This window comes from Echeneis naucrates, chromosome 9 (genome assembly GCF_900963305.1).
Source record: "Echeneis naucrates chromosome 9, fEcheNa1.1, whole genome shotgun sequence".
Lineage (NCBI taxonomy): Eukaryota > Metazoa > Chordata > Actinopteri > Carangiformes > Echeneidae > Echeneis > Echeneis naucrates.
Genome location: NC_042519.1, coordinates 15,426,935 through 15,450,904, shown reverse-complemented (window position 1 = coordinate 15,450,904; position 23,970 = coordinate 15,426,935). Strand labels below are relative to the sequence as shown.

The 23,970-nt window shown below is 43.3% G+C and overlaps 1 protein-coding gene across 1 annotated transcript; it reads right to left on the bottom strand.

Annotated features, from left to right (window-relative positions):
• Positions 1-224: 224 nt before the first annotated feature.
• gas2l1 (growth arrest-specific 2 like 1) lies at positions 225-23,189 on the bottom strand. The gene is made up of 5 exons (XM_029511060.1): positions 21,949-23,189; positions 13,384-13,491; positions 8,027-8,123; positions 6,820-7,129; positions 225-5,039 (listed from the first exon to the last, which is right to left on the bottom strand). Exons 1-5 carry the CDS (start codon positions 22,654-22,656, stop codon positions 2,954-2,956), a joined length of 3,309 nt encoding a protein of 1,102 aa, XP_029366920.1. The 5' UTR covers positions 22,657-23,189; the 3' UTR covers positions 225-2,953.
• Positions 23,190-23,970: the final 781 nt, after the last annotated feature.

The window sequence follows — 23,970 nt, the reverse complement described above, 5'->3', positions numbered from 1 at the left end:
TAGAACTAAAAACTGTGATATCTACACAGAGAGATAGTCAATATCAGATTACAACACAAACTGATTGATTATATAAGAAACAAAAGCGAGTAAATTAAAAACATTGTGCAAAATGGATGTGGATCTCGAACTGATGATGAAGAACTTCCCCTGAGTCCACACAGTCTGTTCTCCACACTTCTGGGGGCAAAGCCCCTCACCAAAAAATAAGCAGGGCTAAATCATGAACTTCAGAGGAAAGTATTTATTACAAGAACAACTTGACAGCATTTTCAACTTCAGAAAACTGTGAAGTCTTTCAGTATTGCTAATCCAGACATACAAATTTCACAATGTCAAGCAATCTGTACACTTAACTGAACTTTTAGTGAAAATAACATCAGCAAAGGAGAACTCATCTGATCATGAACATTCAGATTTCACTGACTGGGTGGAGAGAGGTTCATGGAATTTGGTTGCATGTTAAAGAACAGACTATTTTTGTGATTAATTACCAAATGAAATGGCGTGTTCATATGAAGTCACAGTTCACATAGCCTGCAGATTTAAAAAAAAACAAAACAAAACAAATGTTGCTCAAAATGCAAACATCCTCAAGTAAAGAAAAATGTTTCCAACAATTACAACACATACATATCTGATCAATCAGGTGAGACTGACAATCAGCTACATATTGGAACAGTGTAGCTCAAACCATACCGACACATCATGTATTATTTTTAGTAATGAGGAGTCAACATTAAATCAAATTATTGTATGTCGAATTACGGCAAGAATTTGTTATCTTTGTCTGTGGGATCATTCCAGTGTTTAAACTGGCAACTTTTCAAAGTTTAAAATGCCCCAACTCATTTGGATTTCCCTAAACATGTTTTCACTTAAATTACTTGAGACACAGGTGTCATTTGAGACTTGATTTTATAAATAAATAAATTAGACCAATCTCTCCCATCTTTACTCCAACTCTGTACAAATTCTCATACAGTATGTACACAAACATATGCACATGCTTTATTTTGACCCATTTGCTGAGTCAGTGTCTTGCAGAAAAAGATTTCAACTCAATTGTTTTTTCTTTCTTTCATACTGGCATTGTTTCCATAATCTGTATGTCAAATATTTACCATCTGTAAAACAAGCGACTACCATTTTTCCTAAATTGACAAAATTAGGTTTTTTTGAGGTCATGCTGTTTCTGCAGGACATTGACGCCAGTCTTTACTCTTCCACTTACAATTATTTTACAAACTCCACAACTTTTTAAACACCCCAAAAAATAAAAAACAGATGTACTGTTGCTGGAGTCTGGCCTCTCATATTGATAACTCCTGTGCTGTGGTTTTCAAAGAACCTTGATATCCAGTTACAGTATCTATTATTCATGTATCGTTGTACCCATGCAGTCATTCAAGTCCAAGACATTCTTCATCCATCAAACTTCACCTCAGCATCTAATTTTTCCAGGCTCAACTGGATCTTATCCAGTACAAATCATTCTAAGAGTATACATGAATTGGTTTATGTTTAGGCCATTTTTCTTTTTCTTTTTTACTTTCAATATGTCATGCTTTTTTCAGCCAGTAGATGTCACCATAAATTTTTTGATGTATTTGAAATATTTTTTTTTTGTCAGCTGGCTTCTGGCGTTTGAAAGCAATGTGCAGTTGTGTAATCTTTATCATGAATTGTACACCTACATCAAGTATAATTAATAATTGGCAATGTGCCTCACTTTCTCCTCACGTTCACACTCAAACTCCAATTTCTATGGTCAGAGACAGTTAATGATGGCAATGTAGTGTTACCAGACAGATCTTAGTGATGTTGAGCAAAAACATTCAAAAACTAGCCTGTAAATGCATTTTAAGGCAAAGGGAATTTTCAAGGCATTTCCAACACCAATATTGCATAGCTAAGGCAGCATAGAACTTAATACAGTGAATATATACATTGAACTGTATTTTCAATGCCTTTTTATGTACAAAATGTACACATCTCTCAGTGAGCTCATTAACATGTATATACACATTCATTCTCCTTAGCGTTTGTCTTCTGCTCATATATGTATATTTAGCTTTGTATTCCAGAGATTTGTTTGGTTGGATGAAGAACTCTCATTATACCTGTTTCAGTGATAATGACACTAAATAATATAACCTTCACTGTCCCTCACGTGTTTGTACTTAATCCACTTAAAAGGAGAAATGAAAATGTTTTACTGCATTAAAAATAATGAGAAAAATGCGTGTCACAATAACCATTTTAGAAACATATTACCAAGCTGGACTATATCAACTGATCGTGAAACGCTGACATCATACAGTAGTAACAAACATCAGACAACTGTACAGATATTGGTAGTGCACAAAATGTTCATAAAGTCACAAGAACGATGGGGGTACCTTTGTCTATGTCACCTATTATTATACTGTAAATATGCGTAGTATTGAGTCATATGTGAGGAGAGTGAAACCAGTTGTTTTACTATCAAGGCAAGCAGAGACGTTATGGGAAACCACAAGAGGGAGCTAATTGACCTGACTAAAGGTTTATGTTTTACACTGTTTCATTGAGTTGCAGCTTTAAATCTCTGGCACTTCACCGTGCCTCTCAGAGCAGCACATAGCAGAACATATGTTCTCCCTCTACCTCTCCGTCAGCCACATGTCTTGGAAAAAAAGAACCCCCACCGTTGATTGGCAAAAGCATCCCCATGCATACAGAAAAATGACAGTAAAACTAGTATTAAAGACCATTCCTTTGGTAATAAATAATTTGGCTTGAGTGCAACATAAAAGCAATGTGAACTACCTGAAGTTCATCAGGGGAGAAACTAAATGAAAAAGGGAGTGTTGGACATGCAGTTAAAAACAGTCTCTAGCCCAGTCTCAAGTCTGTTTTTTTAGACAGTAGTCAAGAGTTCATGAGGACCCTCAGACCCATCAGTTTTGTGCTACATCCAAGCTTCAGTGTCCAGGCTTCCTGACTGTCCCGGGAAGGGGCACTCTTTGTTGCCCATGGCTTGGGAACGTGGCTGAGTCTGGATCACATCTGTGAAGGCCTGGTGCAGGCTCTTGCACGTTGCTGGAGGACCCGTTGAATGGGAGCTCTGAGGGGACAGTGGAGGGGTGTGGCAGGTGGAGAGAGTGTTGTGAGCCTGCAGATCTCTGTAGCTGACTGGGGTGGGGATACGTGAGGGGCTATTTTCGGGCCTGTTGTCAATGCGAGGCCTGATTCTGGTTTTCAGCTTGTGCTTTGAGATAGGGACTACCTTGTCTGCCTTCTTCTGTCCTTTCTTAGTCTTTAGCATATCTCCGTCCGTGTCTCCGTTGGCCAAGGGCGAGGATGGTGGGGGAGACTCAGAGCGAGACTCACTCAAGCTGAAGCACATGGAAGAGTTTTCACTCGAGGAATCCTGGAAGGAGCAGTCTTCAGAGGGGGGAAGGGCTACAGGTGATGGGCAAGCCTCAGGTGGTGGGAGGTCATCACTCCCATCACCATTTTCTAGCTCAAAAGGTAAGTTTGGCTGGTAATTCTCCAGAGGAATATCTTCCCCAGGACCTGTGCCCCAGCCATGATGACTCTGCTGACCTGTTAGCCCCCCAATGGGTGAATAACCTCCATGCTCTCCATTCATATTCCTACAATGGAAAGCAGGTTGTGAGGGAACCTGATTCATAAAATTATCTGGCTCTGTGTCTCCAAGGTCAGTGAGGGAAGATGGGAGTTCCCTCTCCTCAATGGCGCTAGAGATAGCTGGCAGTTTCTTGAGACCTATTCCACGCTCCACCCAGTGTTCAGGCTCTCCTTGACCAAAGGTGTGTTGTCCTCCAAAATTGTGTCCATAAAGTAAGTGTAAGGGGTCCTCGACTGGGAAGTGACGAGGATTAGTTCTCTTGGATTCCTTGAGGTCAGGCAGAGTTCCTATTTTTACCCCCACATTCAGGGAGGAAGAGGAGGAGTTAGAGGAAGAATAGGCAGAGTCAGTGACATTAGGATCAGTGAGTGTTGGCACTGAATGTGTCCCAGCTCCCTGCAGGCTCGCACCTCCTGGGGCTTTACCAGTCCCTCCTCTAGCCTGCTGTGTATTGGCCAGAAACTCAGCCTCAAAGCTGCGATATAGGTCCTGCTCCCTCTGGGGATCTAGTGTTGGCAGCATCTGGAGGCTGAATCCTAGTCCTTCTTCTTTAGCTTCCTGGTGCTCCACACCAGGCCAGTTCCTATGGTGGCCACGACCAGCAGAGCGGGGGCCCTGTGATGTCCGAGGGGAGCGTGCAGCGTGATGATTAGAGCTGCGGGGTGATGAGTGTGGTGAACGTCGACCTCCTGAATTCACTGGTGGTAGTAGTCTGCCTTTTCCTATGGAGGGTGAGCGAGGGGCAGGAGGTCTGGGGGTAGTGATAGTCTTTTTGCTGGGCCCGCTATTATTACTCTGGATACCTTTAACAGGTGAGTTGGAACATGAGGACGACTGTCTCTTAGTGAAGCCACCACCTATCCTGGGAGAGCTTGGAGGGGCCTGTTTGGTTCGCAACTCCTCTCGTCTGTCTGAAAGTGGAGGTTGAGGTTCTCTGTTGGAGGAAGCAGGACTTGGGCTGACATCCGTCGACCGAGTACGGTTGGGTAACTTACTCTGGCTATGGGAACGTGGAGCATGGAGCCTCCTCGGCCCCTCATTTCCAAGGGAGCGTCCCCTCTCTGTGCGAGATGTCCGTGTTCCATCAGAGGAACCTTGTGGTGGGTTAGGTTTGAGTATTGGAGCAAGTGCAGCACGCTCCCGGGATTGACTGCGTGCCCGGGGCAGTGAGGGACGCAGAGAGGGGGCCTGACTTCCCACTCCAGGCCTTTCAATCATATGCTTCCCCTCTTTGCGATTGACAAGCAAGACTACCTCTTCACCAGAGCGACGTGAGGTACCAAGGGAGTAGCGCCCCCCTCCTCCTCCTCCTCCTCCTCCTCCTCCACCCTTAGATGATGCTGTCGAAGAGTCACTGTCTCCAGAGAGGCGTCTTGTCACTGGCATCATTGTCTCCTTATTCCTATAATGTAAGGAAGACAAAAGGAGTGATGTATTGATATTGAAAGTGCTGGAACTCCCAATGAGTCTGGCTACATTACGTTCTGTTTCTCACACGACTCTGCTCCAACAGGTTCATCATAACATATTATATTCCTTCATGCCACGAGGTTACATGTTGTATGCCATATTGAAAGTTTGTGAATATTTCAGCTTCCCAACCTGCCACTGCCAAACAGCGTCAACAGGTCAGTGTTTCTGACCCAAGTCATGGTGTTGTTGAGAGCAGTGGGCAGCGACGGCCAGGGGGATTACAGGGAAGGTAAGAGCATGTATCAGGATTACAAGTCTTAAAGATTTTCTTGCCCAGCACACAGCACTGCCCTTTCTCAAACAGACACCACCCCAGTGTCACGCATCAGTCGCACCAGCAGGTTTAACTGTATAATCAGGTCATGATGCACTTACAGGAAGAACACACCTTGTTATAGACTTGTTGAGTGCAGTACAATAGGCTATATAGTGAAAACTTGATATTTAAAGACTCAACAAAGGTGTTATTTGTCTGACTTAAAAAATTTCATGTGTGGTAAAAAAAAAACACCCATGAAGCCTACAGACCTTATAATAATTAGAAATAATCCTAACATAAAAAAATTGGAACAAAAATTCTAGATGACAGTATAATAAGTTATTTTGAATACATCTAATAAAAGACCTGTCAGTCAGCTTAGGAATGATAGCAAGTTACATTTCAGCACTGAAAATTGGTGAAGCTAATGTTTCATCTCCATGTAGGTCACTGCTTGTCCCTTTACTTGGTGTTTTTAATACAGCAGACTTATAAGACTATGCTCAGAAATTATATTTGTGCATATTCAGACAAGGTCGTTTCCCCTGAATGGAGCCCACCTGTTGACCTACTTCCCCAGTTAGCTGTGAACAGTTGTCCAGGGATAGTTGTCAGATTAGTCTTTATCTAGTCTGGCACGGTTGCAGTGCCCCACCCACACAGGGTTAATTCAGATGAGCTGCCGCCTTGACTTCTGCTGTGAGCCATCACTTGAAGTAAAAATGAGCCACACATTGGCGGGAACCCAAAGTAAACAAACATTCAGCTCCGGATAGTGTTAAACAATGGTGCCTTCACACTGACACGGAGGATGTGAGCAACTAAACCTTGTGGCATTTTCCAAGCATAAGCACATTTTATTGTCTATAAATCCCACAGAAACCGCTATCAATGACTTGCCACTAGTCTGGCTGTCATTCACTCAGCTGGCCCAGTCTCCACTCAAGAGGCACGTGGGAGAATACTGATGTGGGGCTTCATTTGTCACTGGTTTCATACTGATTCCAACCATCTTTTTTCCGCGGAAAAACACGAAAACACTGAACGACAGCTCTCCCAGGAGAACAGCCATCATAGTCTAATGAACAAAAAGAGAGTGGAGGAGAGGAGTGTGGACAAAGCGGAGCACAGCCAACACGGTGTCACCCCTGTAGCCACTGGGAGGTGCTGCAGGTTGGCTGTTTAACATAGATTTATGAGGGCAATGTCACCTGAGATTAGATAAATCTGCTCTGGTCTAATCTGTGGTGGCTGTGTGTGTGTTTGTTGTGTATATGCTCTGTTCAGTGTGTGTGATCCCTGTCTGCTTTCCCATCTGTGGGCAGGAGAGAGCTAGTGGCAAAAACTGAGCGTGCCCTGCAAGCCTACTTGGGAGAGATTAATTTATTATCATGGTATCGCACTTATCCACACTCTTATCCGACACATTTGCGTAGGCGTACACACTCACCTGAGAGGATTAAAGTGGCGGGGTTCTGAGCGGTCTCGTGGAGGCCGTGGGAGCAGAGGCCGAGGCGTACCGGAGTCTGGCTCTGCGTGGACAGAAGAGCTCTGAGATCGGCCTGGCCGTGTGGAGGAGGAAGGGGCACATGGAGCAGATGGGGGCTCCATGGAGCGGCGGTCTGGGGGCTTGTAAGGTGCTATGCCATCATTTCGCCAATGTGGACCTGGGCTCGTGGAGCGGGAGGAGTGAGCACTTGAGGATTTGCTCTGGCCACCCTGACCTTGGCCACTGGCTTTAGCCTGGTGGTAGCGATGTGCTGTGGAGACAGGTTGATTACAAGCAGTAATCAAGTAAACAAGTCAGACCGGCTGAACAAACACCAATGATGAAAGTAATTGAGAGGTCTTGAAATACATCATAGCTAACCACATCAATGCCATTGAGCTTTTAGATAGAAGTGGTGAAGAAAAAGATGACGCTCCGATGAGAGAGAGCCAGAGAACTTGACTGTTAGTTGTGAAACAAGCCAGTTAGAGAAATGCAGAAAATCCAACCATTTAGGCAGAACATTTATAGGAAACAAAGGGCATATTTTTATTTATCACTGAATGAGGCATGACATGGCTTCTCTTGGTTAGAAATCCAACTCCAATTATGATATCAGATAGCGTCAGCTGTCCCGGCCAGACGGTCAGCCCCTGACATCATTACTTCAACAGCATTTTGGGGGAGGGAGAGATCGTCCAACCCATCGTAGCTATGAGCATGTATCACTGTAGTTCTCATCAAACTAAAGATTGAATGGTACAGACAAAAAGATGTCTTTGTGTTTCGGCGAGCTGCTGCACAGATGTGCTGTGGGATCAGATAGTGGTGAAGAACACCCTCTTTCCATGACCTACTTTCATCAGCTTCAGGACCTAACTTTCTTCTGGGTGGACATGATATCGGTCAATAATCAGTTACATATAGACTCATTGTTGTTAACAAAACAACAACAAGAAAAAAGGTAAATGGTAGAATTTTGAAAGGATTGACTGAATAACAGGCACATTTTCTTAATATCTTTGACCCTCACAGTATCTCTGTCAGGTCTGAACATAATATATGAGACATGAATCATTTAAATGTGTTAAGAATTATGTAACACTGAAAAGACTCAACAGTGAAGTTACTTTTTAAAGGCATGACTGGGAACAGGAAGTGACCTCACCAAAAGCAGCACAGCGACATGGGTCATGCTTGTCCAAATAGTGCTCTAATGTGTCCCAGCCCCCTCCCACACGCACCATCACATGAGTGCGAAGGACCTGAGGCAAAAAAGAGAAAGAAAGGCTTCAGTGGAAAACAGAAAGTAACCCACATATTCTCACACAAACACATTTGGCTACACTTATTGATATACTACACGACACACACAGCACAAGTTGACAACACATATGCAAATGAAAAAAGAGGGGAGAGCTTGCTGAAGTCTGGCTTGCCCTCAGTGTTGCATAACATGTAGATGCAGCCCTGCCTGCGCCCCCCTGCCTTTCCCTCCCCCAACATCACCCCCAGCTGCTGCCATTACAAGGACTGTTCATTACCATGCCAACTCGCCATTAATGAGTACAGTAGCATAATACCGAGCCAAAATACTGTGAAAGACACTTTTTTTTCTCGTGGTCCTCAGCTGGCTTCCCTGTGTTTTCAGAAGGTAGCAGGGTAAATTAACAGGGTAACAATTCACCCTTGCTGTCCTCTCTGCCCCCCCCCCATCCCAACTCCGATCAGAGGAGAGTGGGCCTGGATAGCCATAACAGACAAGGATTGGTGGACATGTCACTTCCTACTTTGCTCTACTCTTTGAGGTAAACACATCCACAAGATCTGGCTAAAGACCCCCACCTCTGAGCAGAACTGCCGTCACTGAAGCAACCCACTTGGCCTGATGCGTTACTCCTGAGTATGCATCCCCTTCCTTTGGTTATGTAAAAAGGTCTGCAGGACACGTTTTGAAGGCTGTACCCATGTCCGCTAGGGCTGAGCTGATAAGGCACAACGGTACATCTGTGAGGGCGGCTCAAAAGTTTCATTTCCACTAAATCACACATGGCACAACGTCTCATCTCTGGGTCCCGAAACAGAGATGAGATGGAGGCCACGAACACACCATGTGTGCCAAAGTCTGACCCCATCTCACCCTAATACTATCCCTGCAAATCCACGACAAGTCTTTTCATCGGCCTTGCTCCGCTACTACATGGAATCCATCAAAACAGCTCATCTGCTTATCTCTATCAGACCTGAGAGTATTAACTGCTTACTCTCCACTGCACTGGCCTTATGTCAGTAACAGGTTTACAGTTTGTATGATGCTGTGATGTGAATTTCACAACAGAACGATCAAAGATCTGCTAACAAAGAGCCACATACTCTCTAGCACATATATTTACACATGTAAACCAGTAAGATCTGCTGTCACTGTTGTATCTCATTGTTATTAACAATTTTGCTTTTTTACATCGGACACTATACTATAATGCAGTTTTTGACATATAGACGTGGCTTCTAGAAAAGGAGTAGTTGCCATGAAGCTGGAAATCCAGACACAAATCTCTTTTATTGCAGAGAGATGATCGCATGACTGTAAAGACAATTATCAACGATCATAAAAAGCTAATTTCCCAGTTGCCAGCTCATTCACTTCATTTTCATCATCAAACAACGGGCACTTTATTGATGATCATCCCCATTTTGTGTGATGAGACACTAAAACACAAACACAACAATCACAGAGACTGTAGGAAACAACACAAAACATAGATCATGTGACAAACTTATCAGATGTATAGATTGATGTGATGATCAATCAATCAATCATTACTACAGTTTTAACAGTTGTATGATAAAATCTGGGTTGTGTTGCATTCCACATCACTTTCCAACGGGCTACATATTTCATATATTATGTATCAAGCTGCAGCAGCACTAATGAGTCTGCTCAGGCTGAGTAGATGTTTTGGGACCGTGTTTCATTTTTAAGCTGAGGCTAAGCAGACACATTTCCAAACCACTTGAGGAGTATCGCAGTCTTCACCAGTGAACCGAGATCCAATCCTTGTTTCTATGGCAACCGCGAGCAGAGAGACTACACGTCACTGCGGGGGCAGGTTGAATCAATTTCTCCTTATATCTTGGTGGTGAGTTCAAGAATTAAACTCATGGTGCATATTATGACTGAAGGAATCTCCTCCCTTAGGGAGTAACAGCCCGAGGGACAAAGAACCCCCACCCATACGCCCACACCCCCATTCATAGGGGCTGTTTGCCCATTTGCTTCCTCCACTCCATCCCCTCGTTTATGCTGAAATCCATGTCACAGCTTTGGCAAACGAATACGGTTTTGTTGGCTTTCAAAGCAGCTACCAGCTTTCTGTCCGCAGGAAAAAAAAAAGGCAAGTGTGTTGGGTGCACTTGTAGCTACTGGTCCATATGCATAACCATTAGCATCCCCAATGAGGAATCAGGAGTGGGCGGGGCACATTATGAAGGGAGCTAATCTGACACTTCATATGCTCCCAGACACCCGTGCGCATACACACACACACACACACACACATCTCCATGCAGGGACACTTAAATATATGACATTAAAATGGTTGCAAGTTGCAACAGGCAAACACACCTTGCAAGATTCATTGGTTTTAAGTATAAATAGAGAATAGAAAAATAGTCAAAAATGCTAACTTTCTGTGGGCAGTGTTCATAAAATCTGCCATATCCAGAAGATAACAATGACTCTATTTTCCCAAATGCAGTCAACCTAACAAAACCAATATTAATCTCAGTTTTGAGAAACACTGGATACGTGTAAATCTTCATACTGGTTTAACACATCAATCATGGCAATAACATGTTATAGCAATTCATCATAATTGCATCTTTCAATTTAGTTTTTTGTTAAGTCTGTCTTAAGAGATTTGCCTTTAATTTTACAAGGAACAGATAGAAAATGTATCATTTTAAGATATATTAGCCATAAAAGTATAAGGGTCTACTGACCATTCAGTATGCTATTGCACATTACTATTGTACATTTATTTTTCTTCCTACTGAATTCACCACACATGAAATCTTGACTTGATTCATTGTACATTGCAGAAAAATGTAGAAATTATAGAAAATATAGAGGTATGACAAACATTTTCGCACGGTAAATGCCTCACTGTCTGGATAAAGTGGTGCCACTCAGGAAAGAAATACTGGCATTACTGGCAGTTACGCAGCCTGATCCTGTGAATGCAGGCAGCTCGGAAGACGACCCACAGAGTCCATTAATCTGTCTGTGGCACATTTAGGTAAGAGAGACAAAATCGATGGCTGGCATCAACCACACCCACTGCACAGCCCACTGAGACCTGATGTGGGTACAGTCATAGCTCTTATGCTGAAACTTAGACCAACAGCCAAGCAGAAACAGGCTAAAGCCAAGATAAGGACCAACTCAGGAAATGACCTAAAGCTCTATTTGTGTCTAATTGGAATAGAAAGTACAGTCCTGGGAGTGTGCCAGATGAAGGCAGTGTGTAAACACTCACATAAGACAGAATCACAATGCTGTTCATTGCAAATTTCCCCACTTAGGGACTAATAAAAGATTATTATTTTATCTTATTCACTTGGCCTCAACACAGCCGAGCAAGCGGAGTGATTTATCTGTTTCTATGGCACGTGACCCTGCGATGGACTGGCGGTCTGTCCACGGTGTACCCCGCCCTCACCCAGTGTGAGCTGGGATTGGCTCCAGCAACCCTCACAACTGGAAATGGATAAGTGGTAGAAGATGAATGAATGAATGAGTAAATGAATGAATGAAATACTGAGCATAACCTGACTTTCCCTGAAACAACATGCCATATGCCTGCACTGTATGGTTCCATACTATTATTGCATCCCTCACTGTCTTCTGTGCCATTGGGCAGTGGCCAATGTATGTACCCAGCTGAAATGACAGATTTTTTTTTTCTTTTAACTAATATAATACTTTTGAGCATTTTACCATATTTTTGAAATACGATAACTTAGATTCCTAACATCTATCCGCTAGTCACATATATCAGACATGGTGAAATTTAAAGGCAGAAGACTCTAAATAAATCACTTGGTCAGAGTTGGAACAGGTGATTGCACGCATTTACAAAAAATGTTTGTTGGTTCTGGGCACCATTTAACTGTAGGAGTTTAGATCAAAAGATTAGAAACTACCCGCACACTGCTATCACATTCCCAATTCTTTTCTAACCCATAGGAACACGACAACATGTCAACCACCACTGATCTTTTCAAGATTTAAGAATTTGAAGCACCATAACAGTGCGTGGCTTTTCTTTGTCAGAGCTTACAATTAACAGTTTGGATTATAATTTGAATATTCAATCTTGTTTTTCCTTCAACTCATCTTTGGCCAACTTGTGCAGTTTTGTGAAAAAGCTGTGCTATTGTTGGTTGTTTGTTGCTGTGACATCAGTTTCTTCCCAGATCTTGCAGTAGGTCCCCCTGGAGTAATGTACTTAAGTACAGTTTCTGAGTATCTGTACTTTATTTGAGTATTATTTTTTGGGGATACTTTTACTTTCACTTCACTATATTTGAAGGACAACAATCATACTTTTTACTCCACTACTTTTCTATTGATGCTCTCCTTACTCGCTAACACTAATTGTAATTGTAACACAAGGTAACACACAGCACAACCAGCAGAGGCCGGAGCCCCAGACCTCCACGGAGTTTGAGACTGTGTTTATTGTGTCCATATAAAATATGTTTTGGAGACTGGAGCTGGAAACCTCTGGACTGGACCAAACCCCTCCAGAGACTGGTTAATGTAGGGCCTCTTTAACTGAAGGTGTTTCTGAGCTATAAACATGTCAGAATCACATCAGTCTATTGTACAATGACAATAAAGCTTTCCTGTATTCCCTGAGTTGGTTTTTTTTTTTATGTTTACATAAGTAATTTTTTAAGCAAATACTGTTGTACTTTTAAGTAATATTTTGACGAAGCTACTTTTACTTGTATTGGAGTAATATTTGACAACGAGTATCTGTACTTTTACTCAAGTAGTGAAATTGTGTACTCCGTCCACTTCAGTATAATGTTATATTTGCTGTTAAGAATGATGAGCATAACTAATCAAGGAAGACCCAAATAGTGATAAGATGACCTGACAGAGACTCTTTATTCTTGCATTTTTCATATTCATAGTGAGAGTAAGATAACAGGAACTTTTAGTTGTCTATTGGATTGCATCACAGAGATTCAAGCTGAATCTAAAATAATATTTCAAAGGTTTAAACTCAGTTAAAAATATGGAAGAAAGTATTACACCAATGACACAGTCAAAGCTGCAATGACACAAAATTGGACTTAAGGTATTCCCTGAGAAAATAATTATTTTAATAACAGTTATTTTTAGATGAAGACAGAATCATAGTCTATAAAAATGAAAGTGACGCGCAGCCAGGCATTTATCATACTGACAGATAATTCTACTTGATGACAAGGTCTCTGGTGTTTGAGTCTCACCCTGATGAAGATCAGCGCACTAGAATCTCCTACTTTGTACTTCCCCTCTGACACCTTGATCATAGGAAACTGAGCTGGACAGGAACAGCGGCCCAGAATCTCACGCACCTGCGGAAAACAAAAGGAGGACACTTTAGTCAGTCAGCGCACACAAACATGACACACACATCTGAGAGGAACCTGGCACGGATCCTTTCCTGCTCTTGAGGTCAGCGCTGCTCTATGAGTTCATGCTTTGAGACATATCTGTAACAGTGACCAAAGCACCGCTGGTCCTGGGTGCATGTGTCAGCAACCTAATGACTCTGTTTTATGGTGTCAGAAATGAGTAGTCTCAACTGGCTGAGTATATGATTGTTGGAGTTTGTGAGTGTGTCAGCTTCCTGCCAACTTTGCTCTCCAAACACCTCCTGGGTGATGCAATGCCTCACCCTGCTCTCTTACCACATTAAAAGCCCTGTTTCATCTCATGTCTCCAGAACAGTTTGGTAATTTGGTTCGCCGCAGCAGCACAAAAGCACAAAAATACATGCTAATGAATAATCTCCTTCTCAACCTCTCTGGGCCTGTTTCATGACGATGCTTCTGCTTGTGATATCATAAAGGAAATTAAGAGCTCAGTAACCAGAGCTGTGGTGGTGGTGATGTCAGCAGGTTTGCACTGCCAGCTGGGGTTTTGAATGGAGAGCCGATGCCCTTACTGTGGATTGGGGGTGCTTATTAGGCAACTGGAGTCAGACACAACTGCAGGGTGGGGCAAGATCAGGCTGTGCTGCACAGACCCAGGTTCTCCCAGCGCTGGACAACTTTGATGTTTTTCTTGGCATCTCTCACAGACAAAAGCGTGTGTGTGCATGTCAAATGGGAGGGAGAGAAAGTTAAGAGGCAAAGTAAGAGAAGAAAGCACAGGACAAGAGGAAGAATAACTGCTGCATGATCGATGTTTGGGTAGCCATTACAAAGGCCAGTAGGTTATTTTGTTGATTTTAAAGTCATCGCATGTTAAAGAAGGCTGTTTAGAGCACCTTTCATGCTGTACACATGGGCCAGGGAATAAAGCCTGCATGTGGTGTGTGAGCGCTTAGCCTACAACACGTAGATTATGGTGAACTCAGAAGATTAAGGAGATACCTTGTTATTTCCTTGAAATAGCACCCTTCTTTCTTTCCCATGCAAATCAAAGAGGAAGGAATCAGCACAAAGCCTCTGCATCTCACCTGCGGCTCTGTTGCCCCTCTCACCTGCCTCTGCTCAGCCCTCTTTCCTTCTGTCATCTGCTTAGTTGTCTTTCGGCCTTTATTTTTAGTCTGTGCTGGAGCTGCCCAGACCTATATTTGTCTTGTTTTGCTTACGTTTCTACATCTGCTTGCTCGCCCTCTTTTCTGCCCGCTCTGTCACTCTGTCTTTTCATTCTGTGTCAGTAGGTGGACAAGCCCTGTTTGGAAAAACCCAAGTCGGTGAGTTAATGGAAAGATTGCTATAGCAACAGACACACACAGAGCCTTACCCTTCCTTTTTTTAACTGTACAGTTTGCCTTGTTTTTCATTCTTGCTATAGTAAAGCCTTTCTCTGGCCCAAAACACCTCCCCTCCAAGTGCTGTACAGCTGAGGTCATAGGTTTTCCTCCAGGGGGAAGGTGGAAGACTAACACAGTTTCATATGAGACACTGAGCAAACGTTTGTCAAATCCTGAGGTGTTTTAATAAGCTAATCAATAGCAGCACTGGCATTTCAAGTATTTACTTTGTTGAAAGATTTGGCATGCAATGTGTGCACTTCCCATGTCTTCACTATGTAAACAACGGTAAGACTCAGAAACACAGAAACCAAAACACACATGCAATCACACACTGAAATAGAAAGAGATAGACAGGGAGGAGCGAGACAAGGTCACGCAAGAAAAATGCGGAAGTGGCGCTGATACACTGAGAAAAACTAAGGGATGAATTATGGATGCTGGCTGGTTACATTGAAGACACTTTAAGCAGGAGCTGCAGATGTTAGAGAAGGAACGGAGACAAAATGGAACAGCAACTGCATAATCCACAGCACGCCCCCAAAGCAGGGAATCTGCTGCATCTATCTTAAGATAGGAATGCAGGGATGTTTGTGCAAGAACAGAGAGAGAAACATTTTCATCATTAGAAACTGCTCCAACACTCCGCTGCTGAGTGAGGGTCAACAATCTGTTCATTCCCTTCCTTCCTGATCTACTAACATCTGAAAGAACATTCATGGAAGAGTTAGGCAAAAACGGACAACTGAAAAAACCCAGGGGATGAAGAAGGAAATGGGAGGGGGGGAGATAAAGACAGTCTGATTTTATAACCTATTTTCCTTAGAGATGTGTGATGCGGAATGTGTTTGTGAACATGTTACAGTAGGACTGTATATCATGGCCTAAAAAATGGTATCATAGCAAAGGGATGCAGAATGTTGCCAACAATGTTGAATCTTAGGATATTTAATTTGGTATGATTTGAAATTATTGGTTGTTATTATGCGAATAAACAAACTGTAGTGACGGTTCAGGATTTTGGATTTCAGGCTGATATCGAAATTTCATAAGCGTAGAATAAGAAAGTACACGTCTCCTTGAAAATATGCACCTGTTAATTCAACAAGCTGACTACATCTCGAGTTTGCTCTAGTGCTTTCATCAGACATAGGTGTGCTGGCCTGCTGTAGCTGGCTGCTTTTATGATTGCAGTGCAAAGGATAATTATTGCAAAACTCAAACAATGAAAACGGATCATTACAACAACTCCTTCCAAGGGAATTTACATGAGGGTGTTTCCACTATTTAACTTTGTGAGACAAATTAGAGTGGAAGCAGTTCATGAGATAATACATAGCAGTTTGATAACTACAGACAATTGAGAGGAATAAAAGATTATATGGTACAGCACATACACTACAATCGGGGGGGGATTTTTTAAGAAATGGCAGAACAAAGTAAGTCTTTCTCTGTCAGGACTGGAAACCTCCCAAGATGAAGCAACCTCGCATCAGATAAGCATGGAGGGGCAAGAAAACTAGGCCACAGGGGGCGCCTGGTTGGCAGGAGGGAGATTTTTTGGAACTTGAGGGATTATTGCTCCACCACCCACATGTAAGCATTCCTCGAGACTGTGAACGCAACCTGACAACAGCAGTATATCAGAGTATATCCTCCTGTTCAATCGCTGGCCTGACAGCCCGTACTAACAGCTCCTCTGTGGACAAACATGCTACAAAGATGGAACAGACCTCCTTTCATACATAAATGAGTTGTGGGGTAAAGTGAGGTTAGGAGTGGTTGAATGAATGTTAATTATGTTTGCTAATTACCTGTACCCTGAGGGGATTAACCGGATTGTTCATGGAAATATAAGTATTTGGAGACTGCGAGCTGGTCCAACAGGACAGACTAGCCAACACAAGTTGGAAAAACATGTTGGATAATGGCCTCAGGGTCATGTAGACCAGTTAGTGCTGGTAACAAGAGGGAGACCGAATACTTTGGTCTGTAACACAGAGGAACAAATACAGGAATGTAAATATGATGTTTATTTCCTTTGTGTTTGTGGTAAGATCATAAGACTACTGTACTGTCTGCCATGTCAATATCAGGCTATTGCAGGTAAAAGGTTAATTTACTCAAGTTCAAAGAATGGAAACAGGAGGCAACTGCTCATCTGGCCCTGTCCAAATGTATCTAAGTAACTATCTTTAAAAGTCACTGATTAAATGCTTGTATGTTGTTTGTTCAGGAAGTGAAAATAACAGCATTTTTTTTTTTACAGGGGGGTTATGTCCTGAACTGTTTCTTGGCTCAGAGCAGGAATTGCCTTTAGATATGCAGGTAGATGACCTCTGCCACGTTTACAGTGAGTGAAGCTGGGTGTTTTTCCTCGTTCTCCGGCCTTGTGCTGAGCTAAACTAAGCAAAGCAGCTCTAAATCCAACAGCTTTTCCCCATAATGCTGAGCTATTTCTTTACCTGTTTTCTGTCTTCTTAATCGTGCTTTTTTAAATTCCGTGTTGGATATTTGATAAGAGTGAAAAAACTAATATATGACTTCAGGGTAGGCAGCGTTATCTACTGCATCAAGGAAAACTTCTCTGAAAATCGATGCCTGTCTTCTGGCTATATGACAAACTGCCCATTTGGGTCTGGGCGGAAATAAGAAACTAATGGAACCCAAGAGCTGTGAGTTGAATGACTCCATTATTCATCTCTTTCAGTCATGCAGCAATGTAATCATTCAGAGCACGGAGCTAAATATCAAGTCACTGTCCAGCTCACTTGACTCAACAACACACAGGCAAGGTTAGAGGAATTGACTTCCTTGAGAGGACTCCCGTTCTGGGTGCCTCCACCTGAGACCCGCTGGAGGAGGCTTGCAGACAGAGACAGCACATGACCACACTCATCACACACCATATTATACAATAATCATGCAAAAGATCAGCTGATAGCATCAAGCGGTTCAATAAAGACATAAAGTGGGCAATATGCAAAGTGCAGAGTCAGCAGTTTCCACATGCACCCTGCTACATGGAAAATAGTGGAGTGAGACCTGGTCTGTCCTGTTACTATGCAAAGTCTAGAGGGAAAATAACCTTTAGGATACTAAACCCTTAAATATACAAGTGCATGTGATACAAGCAGGAGAAAACACCAAAGGATGCCACACTCTCTCAGCAAAGCGTGTAAGTGTGGCCCAATGTAAAACATGATGACCTACTTTTCCCTCTTAACTCTCTCTACTGTAGCGCTCCCTCGCTGAGCAACATCCATTCCAGTCAGGTTTATCAGAGTGTACAGTAAAGTCACTCTAGGCACACTCCAGCCATCTTCTTCTCTTTGGATTTTCTGAATACATGAATTGAACCATGAGGTTAATGGGACAGAGTGGCCATGTATTCATAATACACATATTTTCTGTCTTTATCGCCCCTGTGCTCTGCCCTGCTGGTGTTTCCCTGTACAGATTGAGATGTCAGCCTTTGATTGCCTCGCTGCTAACAGCGGGAGTCTATTTGTTTCCTGTCTTCCATGCCACCAACAAGACATATTGTTATGCTCTTGGCTTTTATCATTTCCAGCAGAGGCAGAGGTGGGGGATGGGAATGAGGCTCACACATATCTGAACTACACAAGGGATGAATGTTGAAGCCTGGGGTGAGAGGACACTTGAAACAGTTAATGTGTCTGAGCCGGAAGAGGGAAAAAGTGGTGAATAAAGGAAGGTGAAAAAGGTTGTGAGATTCTGATCATCTGTTGGTTAAAGGCACAAATACTGCCCTGTATAGATGCCCACGCATAGAGGAAATACGTGGCCCTATATAAAGGCACTTTATGTGTTGTTGAAACTAAGCCCAGGGCCTGATGTGCAGAACCTAGAAAACAGAATACAAAAGGTTATTTTTTTAGTTAGCTGACCATGTTCTTTTGCCTAAATTCACTGAGTATATAGAAAAATAATCAGTCACTGACAGAATCCCTCTCTACGGGTCATATGAAAGAGTCCAATAATGGGAAGGATAGCCTCTCTGTTTATAGGGATACACAGTATATATGGATATGAACCAACTGCTGTCTGCACCACTTCTCTCACAAAGTGATTTCAGGAGTGGAAAAGAAGAGCTTTCAGACTCACAAACATCAATGACTCAAACAATGATGTAGGAAACAAGACGCCTGCTACTTCCTCAAAGCCATCGCATGGTGATATGAGTAAGTAGGTGCATAGTGGCAGATCTGTGGGAAATAGCAGTGGTGAGTCTGTACACCCCCTCATGGGTGTTGTAACCAGGAAAATAAACTGGACACACAACAGCTACACTTAACCTCCTAAGACTCTGCGTCCTCATATGAGGACATACCATTTTGACTTGTCTGCGCCATTGCACTTCATTTTGCTTAACTTAGACCAGTTAAGCTCATACACTAACACTTTGTCATCTCATAGTCACTTTCAAAAGCACATGTATGACCAAGATGGGCAACAATTCCATGCCGAGACCAAACAGATGAGATACCTGTAGTATCCAGGAGGTAGTTGACATGACACATGGCAGGATTTTAATGAGTCACATTACTGTGACATAAGTCTAGTATTTCAAGTGAAATTGTAACTAGTAAGAACTAGTCATGACACATTTATGGTGATTTTTGATGTCAATGTCTTAAAAAAAACTTCCTTTGAATGATGACTGTCGGTTAGTTCACTTATGAGAATAATGATATCTAATTCAATTAGTACAATGCCTGTATTGTCTAAACAATAGGGTTAATGTGATCATCAACCTACCGAGCAATATCAAGAACACAGAGTAGTCAAATATGCAAATCTCATTAAGATGTTACAAAGTGCATAAGAAACTTGCTCGTAATTTTGCATCATCTTAAAAACGAGCAGAAATATAATCTTATATTTGTCTAAACACACTTTCTTTCTACTATGCACTTATCAGCTGCAACATGAAATATTTAATGGTTGCAGCTCACCGGGTTCACGTATTAGTTTTGATTAGATAGAACTATGTTTGGAGTGTACAAATGGATGATGATGTCCTGGAGTATGGACCTTCACCATTTGTATAACTGTAAGAGGGCATTTAATTATGTGTAGCATCTTGGTTTGTATCTGAGGCTTCTTTCTACGTCTCAGTGGGAGTTAAAAGCCTGGTAATTGATATATGACATTTCATCAATAATTTTACTGGATATGAATAGATAGTTCATTAATAGGTTGATAAATTGTTTTTTTGTTTTTTTTTTAAGGTGATTCAGATCATGTATGGCATCTCAAAGCGAAAGAATCCGCTGAATTACATTCCACGTTAAATGATGCAGCAGAGTTGCCTTTGCCTGCAGGACTGATGGCCACAGACAATCTGTGACATGTCTATGTCTACTGGCAATGAAGCTTCCAGTAATTACAGGACACTAATCTCTTGCAAGTCCACTACATTAAACAGAAATACAAAGAAAGGGCCAAAACATTCTGCAGGATAAACTTGCGACTGTTGTAATGGAGGACAGAGAGGCCTAACATTCAGCAGTAACAGCTGATTGGGTCGATGATATATTGATCAAATTATTTAAAAAAAGATGAACTAATTGACAGTTTTTTTTTCTGCTTAATATACATCAGTCTAGGACATTTAGAGGTATTCAGTGGAAGCACAGCTCACACAATGTCTAGGCTGCGAAAGAAAAAGAAAAGAACCGAAGCAGCACTGACGTCAACAGACAGTATGTGTTAGTACAGCAATTGTGAAAATTATAATACTGTATTATTCTAATTTTGCGGGCCTCTCGTTTTTGCAGCACTGTGGTTTCTGGTTTGAAGAGCCCCATGCGGCTGATGTGGACTGTTATGCACACGCCAGCAATTTTCTAAGGCTTGACAGGGAGGATGGAGGAGATGTATTCACTAGATACTTAATGACTGTGAATGTCACATCCCGAATCGGTCAAAGTCTGGCACTATCCAACAGATGACACTGGGAACAAGATGTGTGTACATGTGCTGAGGAATGTGTGAGTGCCCCTGACAGAAAAGGGAGGGACAGCCATTCACTCTGGTGTTTTCCTGTCATCTTTTTGCCCTAAAATGTAGTCAGCTTGTATAATCCTCAGTCATATGAGCGAGGGTGTGTGGACGCAGACCGTCTGGATACGAACAGCGCACATCCTCCTGCACATGCTCTCCTATTTCTGTCTGCAGAGGTCACAGTGGCGGCGCTCTGCTCTGCTGCCTGGCTAGCATGAGCGTGACTGTCAACTGTGTCCCCTCCTCCCCTCTCTGCTGCTGCTCCTCACATCTTTGGCGTCAAAGACAGACATTGTTCCTCATCATCAGCATGAAAATATTAACTTCTCCCCCACTCACAACGCCAGCATGCGCCCGTCTGCTCCGCCTGTCTATCTTTCTAACAGCTCATTAGCTTTAGCCCACTGAGATCTCTGTCATCCTGGTGTGCTGATGGGCTCACGGCCTGGAAAAGGTCAATCAGTTCAACTTGGCGAAATGATGAGGGTTGGTGTTTCATGTTCCACATACGCAGGAACTGTAATGAGAGCTAAAATGTCAGATTTTTAGTAGTGTCGATAAAGGAACTGCTGAAGTAGCACAAAATTAATCATGTTCTCAATTTCAAGATATAAAGCATTTCAGTCTACTGAAGAGCTGACCGTTGTACAAGAATGCATGAGAGATATTATCACGTTGGCCTGTGACCTCTCAGCGCTGTCCCTCAGCAGGAATTTAGGTGTCAAACACTAACTGACCCTACAGGTAGGAGGGCATTTCAGAGCGGTCTACAACAATGTTATAGGCTTCACAGGGAATCTATAAGGAGCCTGTCTTCATCATGGCATGTGCTTCACTTTTGGCACATCTCTGCCTTTTGCTGTTTGGGGGGGGGGGGATCCTGCTGCTTCATATATTTAGCACCACACACCACAGGGTGAGAAGCCTGAGGGGAAATCTGCAGTATTTCCCACTTCTGCTGTGAGACCTTAGCTGGAAGATCACGCCTGTAGTGCGTGAGTGTTTCAGAAATACTCACCAACTCATCCAAATTTCTCATGTCACATAAAACTCTCTTCTGCGGCCAGATGAAGGGCTCCGGGTCAGGTTCAATATCAGTATCATCCTCCACACTCCGGGGACTCTCCTTCCGACTGAAACACCTGCTGGGCGAGCCCTGCTCAGCCGGCTCCCTGGGGTCGGTCCGCACACTCTCCTGATCCCGCATCTCCTCTTCGATCTCCTCCTCCAGCTGGATCAACATGGGGGCCAGCATGCCGAACTTGGAGCCGCGTCGCGCCACCTCAAGGAGGCACAGCACGAAGTTCTTCTCGTTGCACCTCTCCACCAGGTCGTTGGTCTCGAACATGAGGACGTCCTTGATCCAGAGCTCCTGCCTGCACCAGCTGATGAAATTGGACACGTTATCCCGCGCCAGGAAGGAGCCCGGCACGACGCTGCGCGACTGAAACACGACGTCTTTGGACGGCAGCTTCATGGACTGAGCCGCCTCCGGGTGCTCCACCTGGAAGTCGTACGCGGCTCGGTTGACGTTGTTGGCGTGCCGACAGAGGTCACAGCCGGTCTCCAGCCCGTCCATGAAGGTGTCCGCGGTGATATCTAAGTCGTACAGCGTGTTCAGCCATTCAGCCAAGTCCTCCTTCATGGCATACAGGTATTCTTCACTGGATTTGAAGGGCCGGATGCTCTTTGAGGCGGCGGACTGGATGTTGCTCTGATCAGCCATATTTTCGGATTGTGTGTCAATAAAGTCTACTTGATCATTCCCGATTGTCTCATTGCTTGATTGCGCTCCAAAGCGTCATCCGCAAAACGCAGCCAAATGCCCAGACAGACGCAGCCATGCCGATCCGCATGTGCGGAGGTTTGTCGCCGGAGCCCCTTGTAGCCAGGCTTTGTGTTGTCAGAAGCATTTCTGGATGCGGACTGGCCCTGGCGCACGGATGCGTTTTCCAGATGTCTCGGCGAAACCCGTTTCCTCTGAAGACCGCATCGCCGTCCGTGAACCGGAGCGGCGTCACACACCCGTGCGTCGACGGGTTAGTCCATCCGGCGGTGACCGGGCCGAGTCCGATTATCCGCAAAAAATCCACGTGTCACCATGCCCGTGTCCCCGAAGGCGGCCGGTCCGCTCAGCTCAGCTCATCATCGGTGAAATCCACACCGCGATCCGAGTCCGCAGCTCAGCTTAGGCTCAGCCCATGTTGCGCCGCCTCTAGCGCTGAATATGTTGACCTGCCGCGGCTCAGACCAGCAGCGACTCGGTGGCACATCCCATTATGTGGGATAAACGCTCAGCAGAGGAAAACTTAACCCCATCTTCACCAACTCCCTCACAAAGCCCTCCAATGCTTGTGCTCGGGAAATCCATTCATTTTAAGCTCAAATCTAAAGTCAAAGGTCTTTCAAGTTTGTGGTGATCTAATAAAACCATCATCGATTTCTCTGGTTACTGGTCAACAAGTTGGCTGTTAAAAGCTCAATGCAAAAAACAGCACGATCAGGATAATATATTCTCAGGCATAAAGGTAAAGAGCTCATCATACAGATGTGTAGCTGTAGATAAATGGTGGGAAAATAATATGCTTCACGAAGAATCAGAAAAGAAAGGGAAAATTACAATAGTGCTCAAAGTATAAATAAATATCCAACGATGGACGAAAAACGCGGCATACGCCTCAAAATGAATTTGTAGCTGTTGGTGAAGCTTTTGATTTTTTTATCAAAAAGGTCATTAAACAGGTAAACAGTATCACCACCCCTACCCCCCAAAAAAATATGGAAATATGCTTCCCCAATAAAATACAAATTTTGAGTTTATGGTAGAGTTGCATTGACTGCATGGTGTATTCATGCTGTGATGTATTTTTGTTGAATTTTATTGGGGTCAACACATAAGCTGGATTCATATTCTCTCAATAAACAAGTCTTTGTGTGTCCTATTTCTCATTTCGCCTAAAGTGATATAGGTCTTTCAAATCTGCGTCGTGGTATCATGAGACAGTTACTGTCCTTAGTTCAAGGTATTTTCCCCCCACTG